At 62.8% G+C, this 20,806-nt stretch overlaps 2 protein-coding genes across 2 annotated transcripts in view; both read left to right on the top strand.

Annotated features, from left to right (window-relative positions):
* The first annotated feature begins 636 nt into the window (after positions 1-636).
* Positions 637-15,132, top strand: MXD4 (MAX dimerization protein 4). The gene is made up of 6 exons (XM_032395571.1): positions 637-775; positions 876-975; positions 4,490-4,519; positions 10,046-10,160; positions 11,145-11,307; positions 11,818-15,132. The coding sequence occupies exons 1-6, from the start codon at positions 712-714 to the stop codon at positions 11,973-11,975; spliced, it is 630 nt and encodes a 209-aa protein (XP_032251462.1). The 5' UTR covers positions 637-711; the 3' UTR covers positions 11,976-15,132.
* A 5,350-nt stretch (positions 15,133-20,482) lies between these two features.
* POLN (DNA polymerase nu) overlaps positions 20,483-20,806 on the top strand; it is a 145,908-nt gene continuing 145,584 nt past the window's right edge. Inside the window, 1 exon segment of the mRNA XM_032395471.1 lies at positions 20,483-20,803. The gene's annotated coding sequence lies outside the window, so the exon portion shown is untranslated.

Below are 20,806 nucleotides of genomic sequence, written 5' to 3'. Positions count from 1 at the left end.
CGTGCTCCCGCGGAGCCAGAGCTGCGGCGGCTGTCCCAGGGCAACAGGTTCTGGCACACGACACGCAGACCCCGCGGACCGGCCAGGCGCACCCGACGCTCCCCGCACCCTAAGGGGCCCTGCGGCGCGGGCCGGCGGCGTGCGGTCCCACCGCGCTCCGCTTCCTCTCGGCAACGCGTCTGGCCGAGGCGCCCTCATTGGCCGCGCGCCCCGCAGCCGGCCATTGGTCCACGGTCCCTATTTTACATAGACCACTCTGGGCCAATCGGCGCGTGGCGCCTACTTAACATGCACGCCAGCCGCCAGTCAGCGAGCGCGGGGGCCGGGCCACCACGTGCTGTTGCTAAGCTTGGGCTTCTAAATTGTTACTACCGCGGCGGGCCTATCGGAACCGAGCTTCGCATCTGTCAACATTCTCGGCCCGGCCCGAGGCGTTCGGCCAGCTCCCATTGGCCCCGGCCCGGCCCAGCGCCCGCCCCCGGAGCCGGAGCGCCGGTCCCCATTGGCTGCGTCGGCCGCCGCTCGCCCTTATGTGTCAATTTGAGGGCCTGAGGCGGAGGGTGGCGGCCGAGCGCGCAGGGAGTCCGCTGGAGTCTGGGAAGTGGGGCCGCCGGGCGCGCGGGGCGGGCGGCGAGCGGAGCCGGCCGGAGAGGGCCGGGCAGCGGCCGCCGCCGTCCCGGAGAGCGCGGGCCGGCGCGGGCGGGCAGGAGGATGGAGCTGAATTCCCTGCTGATCCTGCTGGAGGCGGCCGAGTACCTGGAGCGCAGGGACCGAGGTAGCGCCCGCGCCCCTTTGTGCGCCGGGCCGCGGGCTGGCGGGCGGCGGCGGGGCCGGGGCCGGGGCGGGGGCCCGCTGACCGCGCCGTCTGTCCGCAGAGGCCGAGCACGGCTACGCCTCGGTGCTGCCCTTCGACGGCGACTTCGCCAGGAAGAAGACAAAGGCGGCCGGCCTGGTGCGCAAGGCCCCAAACAACAGGTACCGCCCCCCCGCGCGGCCGCCTCCACCCCCCGCCCGGCCCGGCGCCCGGGGTCGCCCCCCGGAGCTCCCTCCCCCAGCCCCGACCCCCGGGCCTCAGCTCGGCCGCAGGCCGCGCGCCCCGGCGGCCAGCCTGGAGGAGGAGGCGCGCCCGGGCCGGGGCCGCAGCCCCGCCCGGCCGGCCCCGCCCGCGCCGTCGCCATCTTCCCGCGGGCCGCGCCTCCTCGGCCTCTCGCGTAAACAGTGCCACGCGTACAGCGCCAGCCGCTCGGGGTCTCCTCCCGCAGCCGCTCCCCGCTCCCAAGTTGTTCTGGACTTTTCCGGGCAGGAAAAAAGTTGTCTGTGGGCGCTGGCCGGTGCCCCGTGAGTCCGGGGAAACTGAGGCTCGGTGCACAGCAGCGTGGGACCGCCCTCCCTGACCTCTGCTTGCCGCGGGTGGGTGGGCCGCATCTCTCCTGCTGTTGGGCTGAGTACCCCCACCCCCGGGGGGCCTGGACAAAGAAGGCGCATGGAGGCCCTACCTTGGGCCCCCAGCCCTCCCACGGAATCCACCCTCCTGCCCAGTCTCCTGACATAAGTGAAACGCAGCGACAAGTGTAGGGTCCCCTTCTTTGGGACAGGAGGCCCTTTTTAAGGGGAGCCGGAAGAGGTGCGGGCCGCTGTGCAGCAGCCCTCCCCCACCCCCCTTCCTCTGGCCTTGTTCCCAGACTGTAGAAGCAGAAAGCTGGGGTGCACATCCCTGGGGGGACCCCGAGCTAGGGCTCCTGCGGGGTTCCACTCTCCCCGCTGCCATGAGGACCACCCCACACCTGGCACTGCCCGGCGGGCTTTGGCTCGGGACCATGTCACCGGGCGGGGAGCTGGGCTTGCAGGGGGCTTCAGGGCCCCTTGGCAGAGGGTGCGGCTCATTCCTGTGGCCTGCCCGTTCTTGGGAAACAGAAAGGCTGGCACAGGGACCCATCTCCTGTGACGTCCTGGCGCCCTGGGCCTGGCAAGGAGCTGGTTGAGTCTCCATCTGCCCTGGCTGGACGTGCCTCCCAGTCCCAGCCCCTGGTCCCCTGCTGAGGACAGTTTGGGAAAAGATACGTGAGGGGGGCACCCCGGCCTCGGGCCCCCGCTGTTGGCTCTCACTGCCCCCAATGCCCCGGCGCCCATGGAGAACTCTGGGGCATGACCTTGGACTCCCACGGGGTACCCAGAGTTGGTAACCAGAATCGTAGCTAAGACTCTCTGGGGGCTTGGGTGTGCTGCGTGGGTCAGTACTTCCTATATCCGCCCAACCCAGGATGGACGTGTTATTTTTACCTGCACGTGAAGGCTGCAGGCACAGAGAAATTGAATTATTTGCCTGGAGCCACCCTCCCGTCCCTGGGACCCCTGTTCTGAAGTGGGGTCTTGGCCTTCTCCATTCTGCCAGGCAGAGACCCTCAGGGCCCTGGGGAGGGCCGAGAGGGTCTCCTGGGCTGCAGCGCACCTCCCTGCTGCTCCTCTGGGCAGAGCTGGCATCTCCCAGGGATGAGGCCCCCTGGGGCTCACAGAGATGGCCCCTCGAGGCTGTCCTGGTCCAGCTGGGCCTGGCCAGCCCAGAGCAGGGCCTAGAGGATCCGGGGCCCTGACTTGCCTGGCAGGGCTGTCCTACCCTGCAAGGCTTCTTCCTCTCGCCACGGTGAGGGGAAAGGATGGGCACCGCTGGGACCAGGGTGAGGAGTGGGGCAGGAGGGCGATGTATAGGGGGGAAGCCCCACAAGCTCCAGGAAGGGCTTTGGGGGACAATGGTTCATCAAGAGGGAACTGGAGCCAGCCTGCTGGGGCTCAGGTCCTCCAAGAGCATGGCTGAAGAGTACCTACCCGGAGGGGTTGCTGTGGGCTGTGAACCAAGTGAGGGCAGGAATATACTTAGCGGAGCCCCAGCCTGGGGTCCCCCCTCTCCCTAGGCCTGAGACAGGGTGTTCCTGGGACCCATGTTACAAACCTGCCAGAGGCTATCACAGGTGTCTGGACCTGGGAGGAGCCCTAGGAGGGGCTCTGGGCCTCTCTCCATCCCCAGTTAGCCAAGGAGTGACCCTCTTCCTCCAGGATGGGGTCTAGCCCAGACAGTGAGGGGGTGGCCAGGCACATCTCTGTACATCGAAGGGCACTCGCTGACCCTTACATCCTTCACACGCGAGCAGACCTCCAGACCCACACAGATGGACTGTGGTCCAGGCCTTGAGGAGCCTGACAGCTATGCCCACCCCTGGTCCTGGCCAGCCCCGGCAGAGGTTCTGAGGCTCCCTGCCCAGCTCATGTGATCGGCAGGCCCTCGGGGCTCTCCTAAAGCTGCACAGGGAGGCCCAGGGGCTGACTGCCCTGGCGAGCAGAGGGGAGGCCTTGGGTCCCAATTGGCTTTGATGGGGCCATGAATCGTGCTAGGCGGCAGAAGCAGAAGGATGGGCAGGCACTCTGACTTGTGGGATGGGGACGGGAGACACCCAGTCCACAGTTCCTACAGCAGGGGAGTGAGAGCAGGCAGGCAGAGGTCAGTAGAAGCTCCAGGAAAGAGTGAGAGGTGGGGGACACAGCAGTCAATCTGGGTGTCCCCTGAGGTGGCTTGGGGGCCCTCTGCTCACATGCGAGGCAGCCTGGCAGGCCTAGGAGCCCTGGCTGTCCATGGGGTCCCCACTTGAACCGGGAAAATGATGGGGAACTGGGAGATTGGCCCTGCCATATTATTGTCCTGCAGGGCAGGTGCTGTGGCCCTGTCCACCAGGGTGCTCAGGACTCTGTACCCCTGTCTGGATGGGCCAGGTGGGCAGGGCTTGAGCAGCAGATGGGATCCCTGTGCCCAGAGAGGCCAAGACCATGGCCCCAGAGGGAAGCGAAAGGGCTAGCCTCAGTCTCCCTCCTGCCCACTGGCCCAGGAAGCATGCACATATTAGAGGTGTCCTTATGCGATGATCCCTCTTGGGCTGGGTCTGCTCTGTCCCTGGGTGTCCCCACTGGTCCGATGAGCTGTGAGGATGCAGGTGGGAGAGCCCAGCAGGGTGAGAATGGTGCTCTGGCTGGGTCAGGGCCGGACCACACCGTGTCCGTGCTCCCCTGCCGTTGGCCCTTTGTGCTAGCGCCCATGGCCTCCAGGGGTGGGGAGTGGAGAAGGCTGGTGGCTTAGTGCCTGGGAAGTCTTGGGAGCACAGGGTGGGTCAGTCCTAGTACCTTCTGGAAGGGGCTTTGGACCCTCCTGCTGGCCAGAGCTCCCACATGCCTCACGAAGTAAGCCAGGTGGCCCTAGGCACCCTTGGACAGAGCTGCAGCTCTGGGTCTCCTGTCCTTGTCACTCAGTGCGAGGTCCCCCCCACCCCCGCCTTGGCTCAGCAGCTGCTCACCTGCCTCGGCCCTCCCCGCCCTGGGCCATCCTGGGGCCCAGACCCTGTCTGCTACCATCGACAGGTTCCTAGGCCCCCGAGTAGAGTTGTCGTTCTTGGGCTTTGGTGATCAGGCAGCAGAGTGAGCTCTGTCTTTCTGTCTCTCTAAACAGGTCTTCACACAATGAACTAGAAAAGCACAGGTAAGTGATCCCCTGTCCCCCACTCCCGGTCGCCCGTATGAGCCGCCTAACACATCCCACCCACCTTTCTGCTGGGGGGATGCTATGGCCGCACCCCCCCGGGTCCCACCTGATGTGTCTGGGCACGGCTGACCGTGCCGCCAGGCTGGGCCCTTGCTAGGGAAGGGTCTGTCTGAAAGGCAGAATCAGACTCTGCTCTCAGGCACCGCATGCCAGGAGGTAGAGGCAGGGGCCCAGGTGCTGCTCCTGGAAGTTCAGGGTGGGGGTGAGGGACTTGGAGCAGGACCCCCTCTGCTGGGTGACCCTCAGGGCCCACTCTCTGGAGGAGGAGATCCATCTAACTTGGGGCATCTGAGCCTCTTTGGGAGCAGCTCTTGAGCCTTTAGGATGCTGACCTCCAACCAGGAGGGCTTGGCCCTCTTAGTCTGGGGTCCCCTGCACCCGGGGCCTGCCTTCCAAGGAGCTCCCGCTGGTCTCGTATGGGGGCAGTGGGAAGGGCAGCCTGTCTCTGGCCGCGTGGGCTTGAGGGGAAGCTCTGGCCCAGGGAAGGATCCAGGGGAACCCACTTCATGCCCACCTACTGGCTGCAGGGCTGGGTCTGCGCTGGGTCCTCTGAGGAGTGGGAGGGCTTGTGGGGAGAAGCGGGGAAGGGCAGCACTGTGACCCAAGGTAGGTCCCAGGGCCCCTCTCTGGCTGACCCCAGCTTGGGTGCTGCATGCCTGGCTCTGCCCTCAGGGGTTCCATGACCCTGGGCCTCCTCTGAAATAGGAACAAGACACAGGCAGGCTCGGCCCTGCAGACAGGGACCCTCATGGTGCATCTCAGTGGGGTGGTGGGAGCTGGGGGTGGGTACAGAGGCCCTGAAGGCGGGAGCCGTGGTGCCAGGACGAAGGGATGCCACATGGTAGCTTTTCCTGAGCTTTGCTCCCATCTGTGAAATGGGCCCATTCTTTCCTCCCTTCTTGGGTCAGTGTGGAGGGGGGCTTCTGTATACAAGTTGAGCTTTCAGCCTGCTCTGGGAAGGCTTGGAGCTTAGCCAGTTCTGCGTGTTCTCCCCCCGCCCCTGCTCTACGCCCACGGCAGCACCAGCTTCCGCTCCCCTGGGATTCGGCCCTCAGCTGGGCGGGGGCTGGGCAGGGACAGGACGCTGTGTTCTCTGGAGGAACCGTACTTCCTGGACTGGTCCTGTGTGTTTGAGGGGCTCCCGAGAGGCCAGAGAGGTAGGGTAGGTACAGGGGCCCCAAGAGCCAGGCGGGCCCCGGGGTTGCTCCCAGGCTGGAGGAGGTGGTCAGCCTTTACTGGGACCCCAGAGCCTGGACAGGCACGTGAGGGGGGTTCTGAAGAAGGCCCTGGGGTCCTGGGAAAACAGCCCCGCAGTGCAGACAGAGGGGATGATGCTGCGGGAAGACAGGTGCCCAGGGCATGGCAGTCTGTGGAGGAGGACAGGTTGCTAGCCTTTGACCCCTACAACTGCCCCTTGACCCTGGCCTTGGCCTCAGTCACATTCTCCCAAAGCCCGCCCTTAGACTGGGCCTCGGGGGGTCCTTTTGAGCCCCTGCAGCGGATAGATGGGTGGCTTGAGATCTCTGTCCACTCCTCATCCCAGTGCAGGGTCCTGTTCCTGGCTGGCCAATGAGCAGGTGTGGGCAGCCACGAGGAGCCCCTGGTGGGGACCGGGAACACGGCTGTGCCTGTGACTGCCCAGTGCTAATGCAGGACATGCCTGGCTGCTGGCCACAGGAAGGAAAGAAGCATGGCTGGGTCACCCGGCCGGCCCCGGGGACGCCGCCTGCCCTGGAGGTGTGCCTACCCTGGGCCTGTGGGGTTTCCCCTTGCCTGTTCTCTGAGCCAGCCCGGTCAGCCTGAGGCCCGCCCAGCCTGGCCCTGTTCCTCCTCCCAGTCCTCCCGTCCTCCCTTGTGGGAAGCAGCCCCCGCGGGTCTGCTAAGGCCAGGGCTCCGCTGCTGACCCCAGGCCTGGGGGCCACGGAGGTCAGGTGCTCCTGGGCAGGATGAGCCTCCTGGCCCCAGCTCCAGCCTTTAGCCTTTGTGTGTGGAGGTAGGGAGCCCCCAGCTGCCTGGTGCAGTGGCACACGGTCTTTATAAACCACACGACAGCTGGAAGACGCAGGTGAGCAGAAGGTGGCTCCCCATCCTCCCCCTGCCCGCCCCCCCCCCCCCCCGAGGGAGCCACCGTTCACCGCGTCTTCTCTGACCGCCAGGCCTGGGGTGGTGCAGAGCGCAGCTGTGCAGACGCTGGGACCCTGGGACATGGCTCGGGAGCTCTGGGTCTTCCTCCGGGGAGCAGGGGGCTCGTGGTGAGAAGCCAGGAAGGACCTGTGTTGAGAGCTGGGCTGCGGCCAGCGGCCAGCAACCGAGCTGCTGTGAACACTAGCGCAGGGATTCCCAGAGGCAGGTTCTGCCTCCTGAGTCCACACAGGGTTCCTTCAGGAAGTGGTGAATTTTCCAAGCTCCTGGGAATGCCGGGGACAGCCACGGGGCGCTGGCAGAGGGCCTGCGGCACTGTGGCAGCCTCGGCACCCCTTCCTGCTCCCCGCAGGGCGGAACGCCGCGGCCGACGAGGGTGGGGACTCGCCCGGGCCCCTGCAGCCGGCGCTTGGCAGAGCTGGGCCCCGGCCCCCCAGGCTGCACGCCTGGCTGAGCGCTCCTGGGGACTCGGGCGGCCGCGGTGTCCGGTGCCAGGCGCTGCTTGGGTACCGTCCAGCGGACTGTCTTTGTCCCTCGAGGAGCCTCTGCTTTAGGATTTGTAGAGCAGTCTGTCCACGTCCATCACAGACGTTCGAGCCCCCCCCAGCCCCCCCCGGGAGAGAGCCATCCTAGGTGGCTGGGAGGCCGCCCCTGATCCTCCTCCTCCTCCACACGGATGCTAACTTGGATAAGAATGGGACCTTGTTAGCCGCTGTTTCATAACTTGACCTTTCACCTGCCACCACATGAGTGCTGTCCTGTGTCGGCGCCTCCGCCACCGCGGGTCCCAGTGCTGACGCAGACTCGTGGCCGTGCTGCCCGCGCTCTTAGCCGTGGCCTCTGCTTAACGCTCCCCGCACCACCGCCGCCACGTTGTCACCCTGGGGGTGGAGCGAGTCGCTGCCACGGCCCTTGGGTGCTGCGGTCCTTGTTTGCTCCCCCAGCCACGACCCTACGACGCGTGGCCGGCCGCGCACTGGCCAGCCCCAGAGCCCGCCGGTGTTGGCGCTCGGGCCCGGGTGACGGCCCCCCACCCCGCCGGGCTTTCGTTTCCTCGCGGGCTGCGCGGCGGGCCGGGTTTTGTGTTAGCTTAGCGGTCTGTGTTCTGCAGCTTGCCTGTGTGTGTCCTTTGCCCATTTCCACAGTAAGATACTCCTCTTTTTATTTTTGATGTGTATGAGCTCAAAATGTCACGAATACTAACCGTTTGTCTTTTATGTGTATTACAGATATTTTTCCACTGTTATTTGTCTTTTAGCTGTGTTTTTTCTTTCTTGTACAAATTCTCTTTCTGATTGTAAAAGTAATATGTGGTTTTTTTTTTAGCATAGAAAGCCTGAAAATACAAAAACAAAAAACAAAACCGTAAAGCCAAAGAAATAAACGTTGCTAACCGCATCACCTGGAGACGCATGCCTCCTGTTCTTCATTGTGTCCTGTTGAGTCTCTCGTGTGCGTCTGCTGTTTGAGTTTTTTTAAACAATATTGGGTCCCTTGTCACGTAGGTGGTTCCGTATGCCGAACATTCATGATGCGAGAATGTAGACTACACTAAAATGGTGGTGGTGGGATTCAGGGTACTTCTCATTTATTATTTTTTTCTTTCTTTTAATTTGCAGTTTCTGACTTTACACAAAGGTCACGTACTGCTTATGTAAGCAGTAGATTGTAAGAATTGCCATTTGCTAGAGCTCAAAGGGACAAGGGGACCCCACCAGTGACCTGGGTGCGGGTGGCAGGACGGCAGGGCCCACTGTGGAACTGTGGCTCTCTGGCTGGTGAGCCCCTCCTTGAGCACAGAGCGCAGTTTGCCGCCCCCCCTGCCCAGTGTTCTGGCCCCATTTTCAGTGGGGCATCGGGCAGGGTCCTGGAGCCCCTTGGAGGTGGGGGAGCGGAGGTTCCTGGACTCTGGGTGGTCCTTCTGGCATGCCGCCTGCTCCAGCCCTGTAGTCCCGTGGAGGTGGGAGCTCATCTCTGAAGGTCCTCCAGCCTCGAGGCAGAGCGTGGGGCTGCCCCTCATGCAGGTCCTGGCTCCGCGTGGCCTCGTGGCAGAGCGCAGCCTTGGTCCTCTGTCCTGGAGGTTCTTCTGGACGACTTCTAGGTCCCGGGGTGCTGTGGGCTGGGGTGCTGGGTGGGGGGTGCTCTGTCAGTGGGAGGGTGGCGTGTGGGCCTGGGTGACAGACGTAGGGCCGCGGGGTCCCAGTGCCGCCAGCCTTCCTCCTGCAGGGTGGGGCCGTCTCGCTGCTCTGCTGACAGGCTCCTGCCCCGCACCCGGCTGCCCCTTCTCCCAGGCCTCGGGCGTCCCCTCGGTCCGCCGTCCGGCCAGGCTCTGAGGCTGAGTGGGGCTGTGGATGCGCGGGGGCTGTGGCAGGTCGGGGGCAGAGGTGAAAGCAGAGGGAAGGGACCTGCACTGGCCGTGGTGCCGGCAGGGCAGCTGGGCGGCAGGCTGTCAAGGCCTCCCAAAAACTCCTGCCCCCTGTCCTCCGGGGGTTTCTTAGCGTGGCCTAAGCAGAGCAGTGTGGCCGGGCCTCCCGCAGAGGCGGGGAGGGTTACGTGCACGTGGCAGAGGCCCCCTGGCCGTCCCGGTGGCCAGAGTGTGCTTCAGAGTGAGCTGTGGCCGCCCCCCCCCCCCCGGCCACCCCTCCCCCGCAGGGATGAGCCAGGAAAGGCAGTGTTTCTGCACGGGCGGGATCTGGGCCAGAGCCCCTCACCCAAAGCCCTCGTGTGAACAGTGTCGCTGGGTCTTATGAGGGCAGTTTGGTGAAAATCTGCATTTGTCTGCACGGACACAGGGATAAAATCTGGAATGAAGTGGTCTCTCAGGGACATCAAACTCGGGGTGGGAGGGGCTGCTCCTTGGCCCTCCCTGAGCCCAGTAGACTTGCATTTCTGTGGTGACATGACCAGAGACCACCCTGAACTTGGCAAAGTGGAATGCCAATCTTGCCTGGGGCCCCCTGGACCTCTGGGAGCAGCCTGAGCAGGGCCCTGGCCTCCTGGATCCACCGTGGAGGGCGGTGACCGCAGCGCGGGCTAGGGCTCTGAGGCCGTGTCCCGCAGCCCGTGCTGGGCTGGCCGGCTCCCCGCGCCCCAGCCACAGGCTCTCCGCTCCGTCGGGGAATCCAGAAGGCAGGGGCCGGGCTGCTCGGGGGAAGCAGGCAGCCAGGCTGGGAGGGGAGTCCTGGAGAGGGACCCCAAGCAGGTCTGTGCAGGAGTCTGGCTGGCCGCCTCTCATGCCCCCAGACCTCTCAGGCCTGTCTGCTGCTGCTGTCCCCAGGGCTATGTCACCCCGGCCTGACGGTTCTGTCTCTCCTCTTTCAGACGAGCCAAACTCAGGCTCTATCTGGAGCAGCTCAAGCAGCTGGTGCCCCTGGGCCCCGACAGTACCCGCCATACCACGCTGAGCCTCCTCAAGCGGGCCAAGATGCACATCAAGGTGAGCAGGGGGTCCGCTGGTCTGACCAGCTGCCTCGGCTGACCCCAGCCCATCCCGTACACCCCGGGGGAGTGACCAGGGGGCCTGAGGGGAGCCACCTAGCAGGTGTAGCCTGGGGACCTCTGGGGGTCTCTGGTGGTAGGTGAGGGCACAGGGGATGCTTAGGGTGGAGGGGGTCACAAGCACCTGCTGGGTTTTATCGAGAGGTGGTGGGGGTAGGAGGTAGCCATGCTGGGCTGGGGGAGGTGAAGGGGGTTACAGATGGCCCCTGGGGCCCTGGGCTGTGAAGGAGAGGTGGGGTCAGGAAGGGCAGGATGGGAAGCAGGCAGCCCAGGGGTCTTGGGAGGTTCTGGGTAGAGGGTGGAGTTGGTCTCCTGGGACTGGCAGAGGGGGTGGATGGAGTGAGCCATTGTCTGGGGTGGGCCCCCAAGGTCTCAAGACAGACCTGCTGGTTTGGGGGGGGTCTTAGGACACTTGGGCCAACCAGGGTAGGTCTCAGTCCCCTTGGAGGACCCCTCAAAGCCTCCGAGCCAGCACAGGCAGGCGCACCCCCAGGCAGGGTGGTTGGAGCTTACAGAGAGGCATGGTCCGTGCCCTGGGGCCTCCGGGAGCAGGCAGCTTCCCAGAGCAGAGTGCGGCCCTCAGGGACAGGCAGGGGGTGGGGGGATGTCAGCAGTATGGGGGACAGTGGGGGCAAGACCACCAAGGGCACGCTCTTCTCCAGGAGGCAGCGCCAGCCTGGGGCCCACACGTGCCGTGGGTCTTCCGGAGCTGGTCAGCAGATGCAGAGCGCAGGCCTGGGAGGTGGCACGTCATGTAACCCCTGGCAGGGTGAGGGCGCTGCCCCTCAGGCCTTTGGGCCCCGCGGGGCCAGCGGTGGGGGATGAGAACCTGCTCTGCCCAGGCCGCTGTGCCCCAGTTCCTGGTCCGGGTACGGGGGATGGTCCCCCTGCCTCCCACCGCTCATAGCTCCCCCGCCCCCAGAAACTGGAGGAGCAGGACCGCCGGGCACTGAGCATCAAGGAGCAGCTGCAGCGGGAACACCGCTTCCTGAAGCGGCGCCTGGAGCAGCTGTCCATGCAGAGTCTGGAACGCGTACGCACGGACAGCACGGGCTCCGCCGTCTCCACTGATGACTCAGAGCAAGGTGGGGACATGGGAGCAGCCGGGCGGGAAGCTGGGAGGGTGGGGTTGGCTGAGGGAGGGGGGGACGACAGCAGATGAGTGCGAACGCTGGTAGCAGACATGGCGGGACGAGGCAGGACGAGGCGGGACGTGGCGGGAGAGGCGGGACGTGGCGGGACGTGGCGGGACGAGGCGGGACGTGGCGGGACGAGGCGGGACGTGGCGGGTCGTGGCGGGACGTGGCGGGTCGTGGCGGGACGTGGCGGGTCGTGGCGGACATGGCGGGATGAGGCGGGACGTGGTGGGACGAGGTGGGATGAGGTGGGTGAGGCACGGAGGGCAGCTGGTCTGTGCTCCAGGCCCCGTGTTCCTCACCAAGCTGCAGGCCCGGAGCCCCGTGCTTCCCCCACACCCCCACCCCTGGAGCCTGGAGCCTCTGCTGCCTCCACGAAGGGAGGAGATGAGCCCTAACTTTGAAGGGAGCCCCGGCTGGCACCCCAGTTTCTGATCCTGCCCCCTCCGTTCTCCCCAGAAGTGGACGTAGAGGGCATGGAGTTTGGCCCTGGTGAGCTGGACAGTGTTGGCAGCAGCAGTGACGCGGACGACCACTACAGCCTGCAGAGTGGTGGCTGCAGCGACGGGGGCTACGGGCCCCCCTGCCGGCGGCCTGGCCGCCCTGGCCTCTCGTAGGCCCAGTGCCCTCTGCTCCTTGGCCCGCCTGCCTACCCGGCCAAGCGTGCCAGCCCTCCAGTCCTCGAAAGCCTCTCCGCGGGCCCGCCACTGTGCCATTCTGGAAGCTCCAGCTGCCGCCCGGGCTGTCCGCCTCCGCCCGCCTGCCGGTCAGGGCCTGCCGTGCCGCCCACCCCTCCCAGCTGGGCAGGGACCCCTGCAGGGAGACGGGGCCCAGCTCCCACATCCCGGAGCCCAGCGTAGCCGCCCACGGTCTGTTCTCAGATTCCTAATCATTCCAGAAGTATTAAATATCATTGCTGCAAATCTCGGCGGGCACCGTGTGAGGGGCTTAATGACCACTGCGGGGAGCTCAGACCCCAACCCTGGATCCCAGGAGAAAGGAGTGGACCGAGGAAGGAAGGAAGGCGTGGCTCTCCGTCCATCTGTCCATCTGTCTGTCAGTCCACGTAGGCTCCTGAGGCCTGGACAGAGGGACCCATGAAGGGCGGGACTCGGGTGAGCACCCTGGGGCAAGTGGGCGGAGAGGGTCCTTTGCACCCCACAGGTGTCAGGAGCCAGGGCTGGGCTCCTGGGGGCAGGCCAGGCCACCCCATCCCACGCTGGGCAGCTTCTGCTCTGTTAGGTCCCTCGGATGTACACATGCACACGCCTAGGGACACGTGCCCACACGCACACGTGCCCACACGCAGACACACGTGGTCACCGGACCCAGAGGCTACACGTCTTGGGGAGGGAGGCCTTTGAGGGTCATCTGGGCACATGCTGGCCCCTGGCCTGTGCCTGGCTCCTCGTCCCACCCCAGCTCACCTGCAGGGCAGGGGCTCGGCCTCCCGGCCGGGGCTGAAGTGCACTGGGGGCGGCAGCTTGAAGCCACGGAGTCCTCAGGAGGCTTTCTCATCTACCTTTAAAAATAAAATAAATAAATCGCTGCACTGCCCAGCAGCCCAGAACAGGGCTCCCGGGAGAGAGGCTTTTTCCCCAAAATAAGAGAAACATTTTTAAAAGAGAAAAAAGCTCTAAGGACTCCCCGCCAAGTGACATCAGCGTGTGCTGCCTCAATTTCCTGTACGAGATTTTTGTACTCTATTTTCCTAGCCATTGTTGTGTCCTTGTTTGCTGAGGGGTGGGAGCGACCCAGCGTCTCAGGGACTCGTCTTGTCTGTCACCGTTGTCCAAGTGTGCCTTGTGTCCCGTGTCTGGCCCCGCCCCACCCACCACCACCAGCATCTCCCTTGTGGCTCAAGGGGCACCCCTGGCCTGCCCCGCAGGTGCCCTCCTAGCTTCCTCCCTGTGCCACGGCCCCTCCCAGCAGCCACGGCTTTCTGGGCGTGAGAGACTGCGGGGCCGGTCAGGGGTTGTGTGGGCAGCTCTCTGTCACCTGGCTCCCCCAGTGACCCAGCGGCCCCCCCACCCCCCATCTTGCCCTCCCCAGCGGTCGGTCGGGACCTGCCGGGCAGCCTGGCCTCCTGGTCAGGGGCCTGCTCACCAGAGAAATAGGTTCTCCCCTGTACCCATCTTGACCCTTCCCTGCTCCCCCGGCCTGGGGCGAGGGCTCCAGATTTCAGACATTGGCAGCTGATGAAGACTTCCCCCTGGGTAGCCAGGCTTGGGCATCAGGAGGCTTCTCCTGGCCTTTTGTTCCTGAAGTCCTTGTCTGCACAGCAATATTTGGGTGGCGTGCTGTGGGGTGGCCCGCAGCTCCATCTCCTTCCCTCTCTGGTGCATTGTAACCGATTTCCAGATTGTGGGGGAGAGTTCGTGTTTATTTTTGGTCAAGCCGACGGACACCCCAGGGTGGGTGGCCTACTGAGGCAGAACGGGGTCCCTGGAAACAGCTCTGGCACAGAACCTGCCCTGCAGGGGCTCGGGATGATGAGTGGAGAGCAGGCTTGTGGGAGGCAGTGCGTGAACTGGGGAGATTGTCCAAACATCTTGCTGGTGGTTGCAAGGAAAACTATTCTGTCACCATCTCCTTCCAGCTTCACTGGGGGTCTGCAGTGCCCAGACTAGCTTGTCCTGTCTGCCTGAGCATGCCACACAGTGCTTCTTGTGAGCACCAGCCCGCTCTGAGCAGGGTAGGAGGGCCCGAGTTGAAGATCCCGCTGCAGGAGACACAAGTCCAGGCCCCTGGGATGGTCTGTGCTCTCCGTTCTTAAAGCACCAGCTCCCCCAATAGCTGGGGGCTCTGCTCCCACCCCAGCCAGCAGAATCCTCCCTGGGTGACCAACTGTGGCCCTCAGCTGACCTTCCTGGCAGCTCAGCCCGTGGCTTTTCAGGCCATGGTTCCCACGTGGGCCGGGGGCCCCTCTCTGCCACCAGCAGACAGGTGAGGGGGTGGTCCTCAGGGCCAGGGTCTGGTGCTAGCAGTTACTCACACATCCATCCTCCCCTCCCACTAGCTCCCTGCCTTTTGCACATGTTGGCTGTTGCTGGTGGCCACAGAGACCCAGTGGGGGCCTGGCTTGAGGCCATGTTGGATAACTGAGCATCGTTGAGTCTCTAGGAAGCAGGTGGGACCAGAACAGGCCTGCAGGGGTGTCTGTGACCTCTATCCATATGCCCTCCCACACCTATGTGGGCCACTGTGGCCCTCGGCCAGGATCCTGGAACCCCAGGCTCAGGTTTGGGTCCCCACCCTCACTGGGAGGTGACCCCATACACCAGGCCACCACTGCCCCAGTGCAGACCCAGCTGGCTGGGGAGACTGCAAGAAGGCTTCTTCTCCTTGGAGCTCTGGGCCCGCCTCTGTAGTTTGGGTCTTGGAGGCCCAGTGCCCAAGCCTGCCCTCCTGGGCTGATGGAGCTGTGTGCCCAGCCACAGCCCTGTGGGCTTCCGCCCTCCTGTCTGCCCCAGACAATCCCCACCTGCTGAGTAGGCAGGCTTCCCCGGCTCTACCAACCCCTGCCTCTCTCTGGGCCAGCTAACCTGGGGCCCCCTCCCCATGGCCATGTACACAGAACTCCGACCCCGGGCCACATCTAGGGCAGGTTCTTTGCCAGAGTCTGGGGCTGCCCAGGGGCCCTGGTGCTGGCCAGGTCAGCGCATCACAACATCCTTGCTGGAGAGAATTGGGCCACCCACCTGCCTGTTCACCGGGAGGGACTGTGCTGTACCATTCTGTCTTTGTAATATAAATACAGATTTTTATACCTCACCCCTCTGGCTTCCAGTTCTTTCCGTCACCATATCTGGCTCCCCTCCCCTCGGCCTCCATAGGGAGCCTGAGCCCACCGGTGACCTTGGCAGCCTTCACCGCCCTGCCCACAGCTTCTGCTTTCAGGGAGGCCCAACATACCATGGTCCTTCCCCACTGCCAACTGGCTACCACGGAGACGCCACCGTCGTGGCTGCCTCCCTGGACGGTCACACCTGGAGTTGAATGAAAGTGGAACCCCACCCCACCCCTGCCAACTGCCAACGAGATGCTCTTGCTGCCAGCATTCCTACTTTGCTCCTGGCCCTGGGGCTGGGGCACTGTCTCAGGAGGGCAGGTTGGCCCTTGGGGTGGTCGGTCTTAGGGTGGATAGCAGGTGTTCTCAGCCAGGTGCCCTTTCCACACAGCTGTAGTTGGCTGTCAGGATGCACCTTGAGAAACCTTCCTTGGACCTGTCCTCAGCATTCCCAGAATGTCCCAGGCATGGCCTCTGCCTGCTGCTGTGCAGGGTGAGGGTGTGAAATGGTGTGGCCCCAGCACAAGGCAACTAGGGGACAAAATGCTCAGGTAGTGGGGAGTTGGGTAGCCAGAACAGGACTTTCCTGGGGCCCCCCGGGGCACCACGGCACACTGGAGATGGCTCAGTGATTCACTCTAGCAGGTTCTGGGGTGTCTGGGAGAGGACCTGCAGGGATCTCTGCCCTCCCCCAGCAGGCTGCAGCACTCACCTCTTGAACCTGGGTGAGTCCTCCTGGGGCACCTCTGGAAAACAAGGGAATTCCTACTGGGAATGCAGCTGGGGCTTGGGGTGTGAATGTAAATGAGCAGCTTTTGAATTCCAAATATTGCTAGGACTTCAAATCACCACCACCTTTTACGGACATCACAAGGGCTCCAGCAGCTGGGCTAAGCACTTTGTGAAGTCAGAGCCTGTTGTCTTCACGCTGGGCCCATCTCAAAGACAGAAAACTGAGGCTCAGAGACGGTACCCACCTTCCCCGAGTCGCCCACTGAGCCAGAGGGCCCTGGGATGGGACCCTGGTCCTCAGGGAAATCCCTCCTGCCACCAGAGTCCATCTCCATATTCAGCCTGGATTACAGGCTGTGCCCCTCAAGGGGGACACCGCCCTCCATGTCCACCCTTCTGCCCACGCTCTTCTTGGTAGGCAGAAGGGCCTCAGGGGGTCTTGCTGTCCGCCCCAGAACGGATCCCAGGTGCCTGCTTTCTCCCCATCTGCTCCTGCACCTTCGCAGCTCGCTTCCCTCTCCCACCCTTGCTTCCCTCCGTCCCTACGCACTCACCAGCCCCCCAGCTCCCAGCTCAGCTCTGTGACCTGCTCCTATGCCCCCTCCCATCACACTTCTGCCAGGATCAGGCCCCCAAAATTGGGTGGCAAGGCCCTTTCCATGCTGTTTCCTTTCCTCAGTTCCCAGTTCCCAGTCCCTAGCTGGGCCAGGCCCCCAGTGCATGCTAAGCCCACATGAGGATCTTTCCAGAATGTAAATGGGATTATGCCACTTGCCCGTTTAGCTCGCAGGGGCTCTCAACTGCCTCCTCATTGCTTTCTGCCTCCTCAGCCTGTCTTGAGGGCCTTCATGAGACCCCGAGCCCCCCTACCAGGCCCTTCACTTCCTCCTTCCTCTGAGCCCTTTTACCCCCAAACTCTCCCCATCCCCAATCGAACTATCTTGGTGAGCTCCTGACCCCAACCTGCTCTGAGTTTTTACTTTTGTTGCATGAATATCAATGTGATGGAAGACAAAAATCACTTTCTTCCCACCCTCTTCCTTGATACCCTAATGCTTTCTTCTGACTAGGCAGGATTTATAGGAAGAATAGAAAGAAGTGCCACTTTCTTGCTCTGCTGGAAGCTGAGAGTCATCCCGTCTCTGGCCCTCCTGGCTCCGGGGTTCTGCCCTCAAGGCCGCTCTCTGCCCCTCCAGGAGCCAGCTTGCGCTTCCTCTCCCCCTTGGTAGGCAGAAGGGCCTCAGGGGGTCTTGTTGTCCGCCCCCCCCCCCACACAGCCTCCAGAACAAATCCCAGGTGCTTGCTTTCTCCCCATCTGCTCCTGCACCTTCGCGGCTCGCTTCCCTCTCCCACCCTTGCTTCCCTCCATCACGGGAGTCTCCCTGCATCTGTCTCTGGCCACTTTTTGTCACTTTTGTCACGAGAGTGTCACTCCTCTGCCTGGAAAAGCCCCCCACTCCTCTTATTGCTTGAAGAATGGAGTCCTGCCAGTACCAAAAACAGCGTTGAAGAACAAATGATCCTTAACATCACACTTCTGGTTAGACATATCTAAAAACATATTGTCCAGAACCTAAAATACTTTTTAGTATCAGCAGGAGAAAAAAGATTCCTACGGGAAGGAGAAGAGAAAAAGCAATCAGCGAGCCCACTTGCGGCTCACAGCTGTGCGAGGAGGCCTGCCTCCTCATGGGCTTCCTCGCCGAAGGCTCATCTGTGGGTTCCCTTCATCTTTTGACTCTGTAAGGACCCCACTAAGACCCCGAACGACTTTGACTGGAGGAAAGAAATCTTGTCTTGGAAGTAAGTGTAACCTATTTGCTTCTTAAATCCCGAATGCAACCTGACCCTAATAAATCGAGTTTTCAAAGAAAGCTTCTGGGGGCTGCATGATTAAACCTGTCGTGTGTTGTTTGTACTCTGGGAGCTAAGAACATTGTGATTTCTACTTCATGTTTTTATGGCTTTTTTGGTCCCACAAACATCTTTCAAACAAATAACCACGGTGAGCAATTCAAAATCATGCGGAGAATTTGTGGGCCCAGGAAATGACCCAGGAGTGTCGAGGAAATGTGGGATTCCAGAACAGCTCCCTGTGCCTCATCCTCCTGTCCCTCACCCTCCTGTCCCACGGGGATCTTTCCAAAAAGCAGCCCCTTTTCTTTCTTCTCCTCTTTTCTAAGTTCCTCTTCGCAGTCTATAAACATCCCCAAGTTCCTCTCATCTGAAAACAAAACAAACCCAAACCCTCCCCCCACACCCCACATTCCCACCCCCTCATCTTGTGTCATCCTGCTCCTCTCTCGCCCTCAGTCTTTGCCTCCTCAGCAAAACATCCTGAAGGCGCTGTCTGCACGGCTTCTACCACCCCCAGGGCAGTGGCCAAGAGGAGTCCTCCTGGTCTGTGGGCTCCAACCTTGCCTCCCCGCTCACCAGTCTCTTTCTGGTCCAGTCCCAGCTTGTTTCAGGCGGGGTACCAATCTGTGAGTTTTTCCCCCTGTAATGTTTGCTTTTCAGATCATTTTAGGCTTTATTGTCACTTAGAAGAGGAAAATAAAAAAGGAAAACAAATGAAGGATTAATAAGAAGTATCTTTCCCTCAAGATGAATCCATGATTTCTGCTTTACACCATTCTTTTTTTTTTGTCCCCTAAAAATATTAAGAAAAATTATCCAGAAAGACTTCTGCCCTTCCAATGTCGCATGAGACGAGTTCGTCTCCGACAAGCCACCTTCGGGTCATTTGACTTTGGAGTAAGGAAGGGTAGACGTGAGTCTGTGGAAGACCGGTGAGGGGGACAGGAGTCTGTCCGGTGGGGATGCCGAGGGCAGCCCCGCAGGTGCGGCTGCTCCGGGCTGCGCAGCCTTGGTGCGCTGTCTCCCGCTCACGGACTGACCACCCATGTGCGGGGTCTGGCACCCTCCTTGGAAGGTGTTCCCTCTTGACTTACGTACCTCTTCCACACATACCACGTATGTTCCCATATTTTCAACTTTTTACGAGTTATATTTTGAGGGGCGCCTGGGTGGCTCAGTCGGTTAACGGTCTGCCCTCTGCTCAGTCATGATCCCAGGGTGCCCAGACCGAAACCCGCCTCGGGCTCCCTGCTCAGCGAGGAGTCTGCTTCTCCCTCTGCCTCTCCCCAGCCCCCCTGCTCGTGCTCTCTCTCTCTCTCTCAAATAAATGAATAAAATCTTTTTTTTTAAATTATATTTTGAAAATGGGATTGTGGAGGAAGTCGGCTTTTGCTTAGCGGTCAGGTGAGGGCTTGGGGATTGCGTGCTTTGCAAAACAACGTTCAACGCAAAATCTTGTAAAGCGAGTAATGACAGCTGAGCCTAAAGACGCACCAGACGCTGCTCGGCTCGTTTTGGGTCCCGTAGTTCGTCCGCTCCCAAGACTTGTCGAAGGGGCGCGCTCACTTAAACAGGTCCTGGCGGTGCAGAGCCCACCGGCCGGGCGGCCCCGGGCGTGCTCCTGACCGCACCCGGCTTTCCCTAAACACGGCCTCGTTAGAGGATGGGGGCCTGGGGAACCGGAGGGCACGACCGAGAGCCGACCTGAGCCAAGGAGCCCGTCCGGGCACAGCGCACCGCCGCACGGTATAGGGCGCTAAGTCCCGACCCGCACCCAAGGCCCCCACCAGGCCTGGCGCACCCCGGCCCCGCCCCCGCGGCGGGAGCCAACCAGCTCGCCCCCACCGGTTGACGTTTGGCCGGAGGGCGGACCGGCGCCCTGCTCAGCTCCGCCCCAAAGTTCCTCCTCGCCACGCCCGCCTCTTCCGACACCACGCCTGCGCAGACGGCCAAGCCCCGCCCTGTCTCTGCCCTCTGCGCGCGCAGCGCTCCCGTGAGGCAGTGCGAGGCGTGGAGCGCGGCGGCGGGTTTCTGAGGCGTGCGAACGGAGCTTCCAGAGGTGAATGGCGCCAGCCTCTCCGTGGGGCTGTGGGAGCGGCGCCGGTCCCCCAGCTGCCTCTTCTTTCCAGGCACCCCTGGGGACTCCTTTCAGGCGCGCGAGTCGGGGTCCGCAGGGCTTGGAGCCACGGGCGAGGGCGAGGGCGGGGAGTGCGAAGGCAAGCGGGAGGTGGGCGTCAGCGGGGAGCGCCGCGCGGGTGAGTGAGGCGCAGTCCGGTCGGGGGCGGGGCGGGGGCTGGGCTGATGCGGGTAGTCCGGGAGGGGAGCGGGGCAGGGCCGCGGGCAGGGGCGGGGCCTCGGCGGGGGCGGGGCCGGTGCTGGTCCTGGGGGCGGGGCGCGGGGCGGGGCCGCGGGTGAGTTCTCGCGCGGCTTCGGCGGGGGCGGGGCCGGTGCTGGTCCTGCGGGCGGGGGCGCGTGGTGTCGCGCCGCTGATACGCGGGCGGTCGGCCCAGAACTCCACGGAGTGAACCGCGCGGGTCTGGGGTATGTGCAGTTTGCCTTTAACGCTAGTTCGGCGGCTTTTGCGGGTGTGTGTTACTAACATGCGTCCGTGTCGCACGTGTCTGTGCGGCCGGTCGCCGTCCGTGGAGTTCCTTGGTGAGGTCATCGGGGGTGGTTCGGCGGTGCGTTGGATGCAAAGTGGCAGATGCCGCACGTGTTTTTACCACTGTTTGCTTAGTTCTTTGGCGCTTCTGAAGTGGCGGGTGCTTGGGTTTTGGGTTTCGGGGGTTATTTTGCTTTAGTCTTTTGAAGTGCGGTTGACGTACACCGTTGCATTAGTTTTGGGTGCGCGGCGTAATGACCTGACACTGTACACCTTGCGAGATGTACCGCGTTAAGTCTGAACGCCATCGCCGTACATCGTGACTTTTTTTTCCCTTTTGTTGAGTTTTAAGATCAGTTTGAGAACGGTTCTTAAATCTGAAGCCTGATGTTGCCTGCACTAGGTTGATCGTCTCTGGACATTGATTCCTGGGTGAATGGCGGATGCTGATCTGAGTCGCTGAGGTA

This window comes from Phoca vitulina, unplaced genomic scaffold, assembly GCF_004348235.1.
Source record: "Phoca vitulina isolate PV1807 unplaced genomic scaffold, GSC_HSeal_1.0 scaffold85, whole genome shotgun sequence".
In the NCBI taxonomy this organism is placed as follows: domain Eukaryota; kingdom Metazoa; phylum Chordata; class Mammalia; order Carnivora; family Phocidae; genus Phoca; species Phoca vitulina.
This window is presented reverse-complemented; position numbering and strand designations above follow the sequence as displayed.

Excerpts from the sequence above, each read along its gene's own strand:
- MXD4 (XM_032395571.1), top strand. The coding sequence starts at position 712 with ATGGAGCTGAATTCCCTGCTGATCCTGCTGGAGGCGGCCGAGTACCTG. Across the intron at positions 776-875 it reads CCTGGAGCGCAGGGACCGAG|AGGCCGAGCACGGCTACGCC; the intron begins GTAGCGCCCGCG and ends GTCTGTCCGCAG. Across the intron at positions 11,308-11,817 it reads CACTGATGACTCAGAGCAAG|AAGTGGACGTAGAGGGCATG; the intron begins GTGGGGACATGG and ends CGTTCTCCCCAG.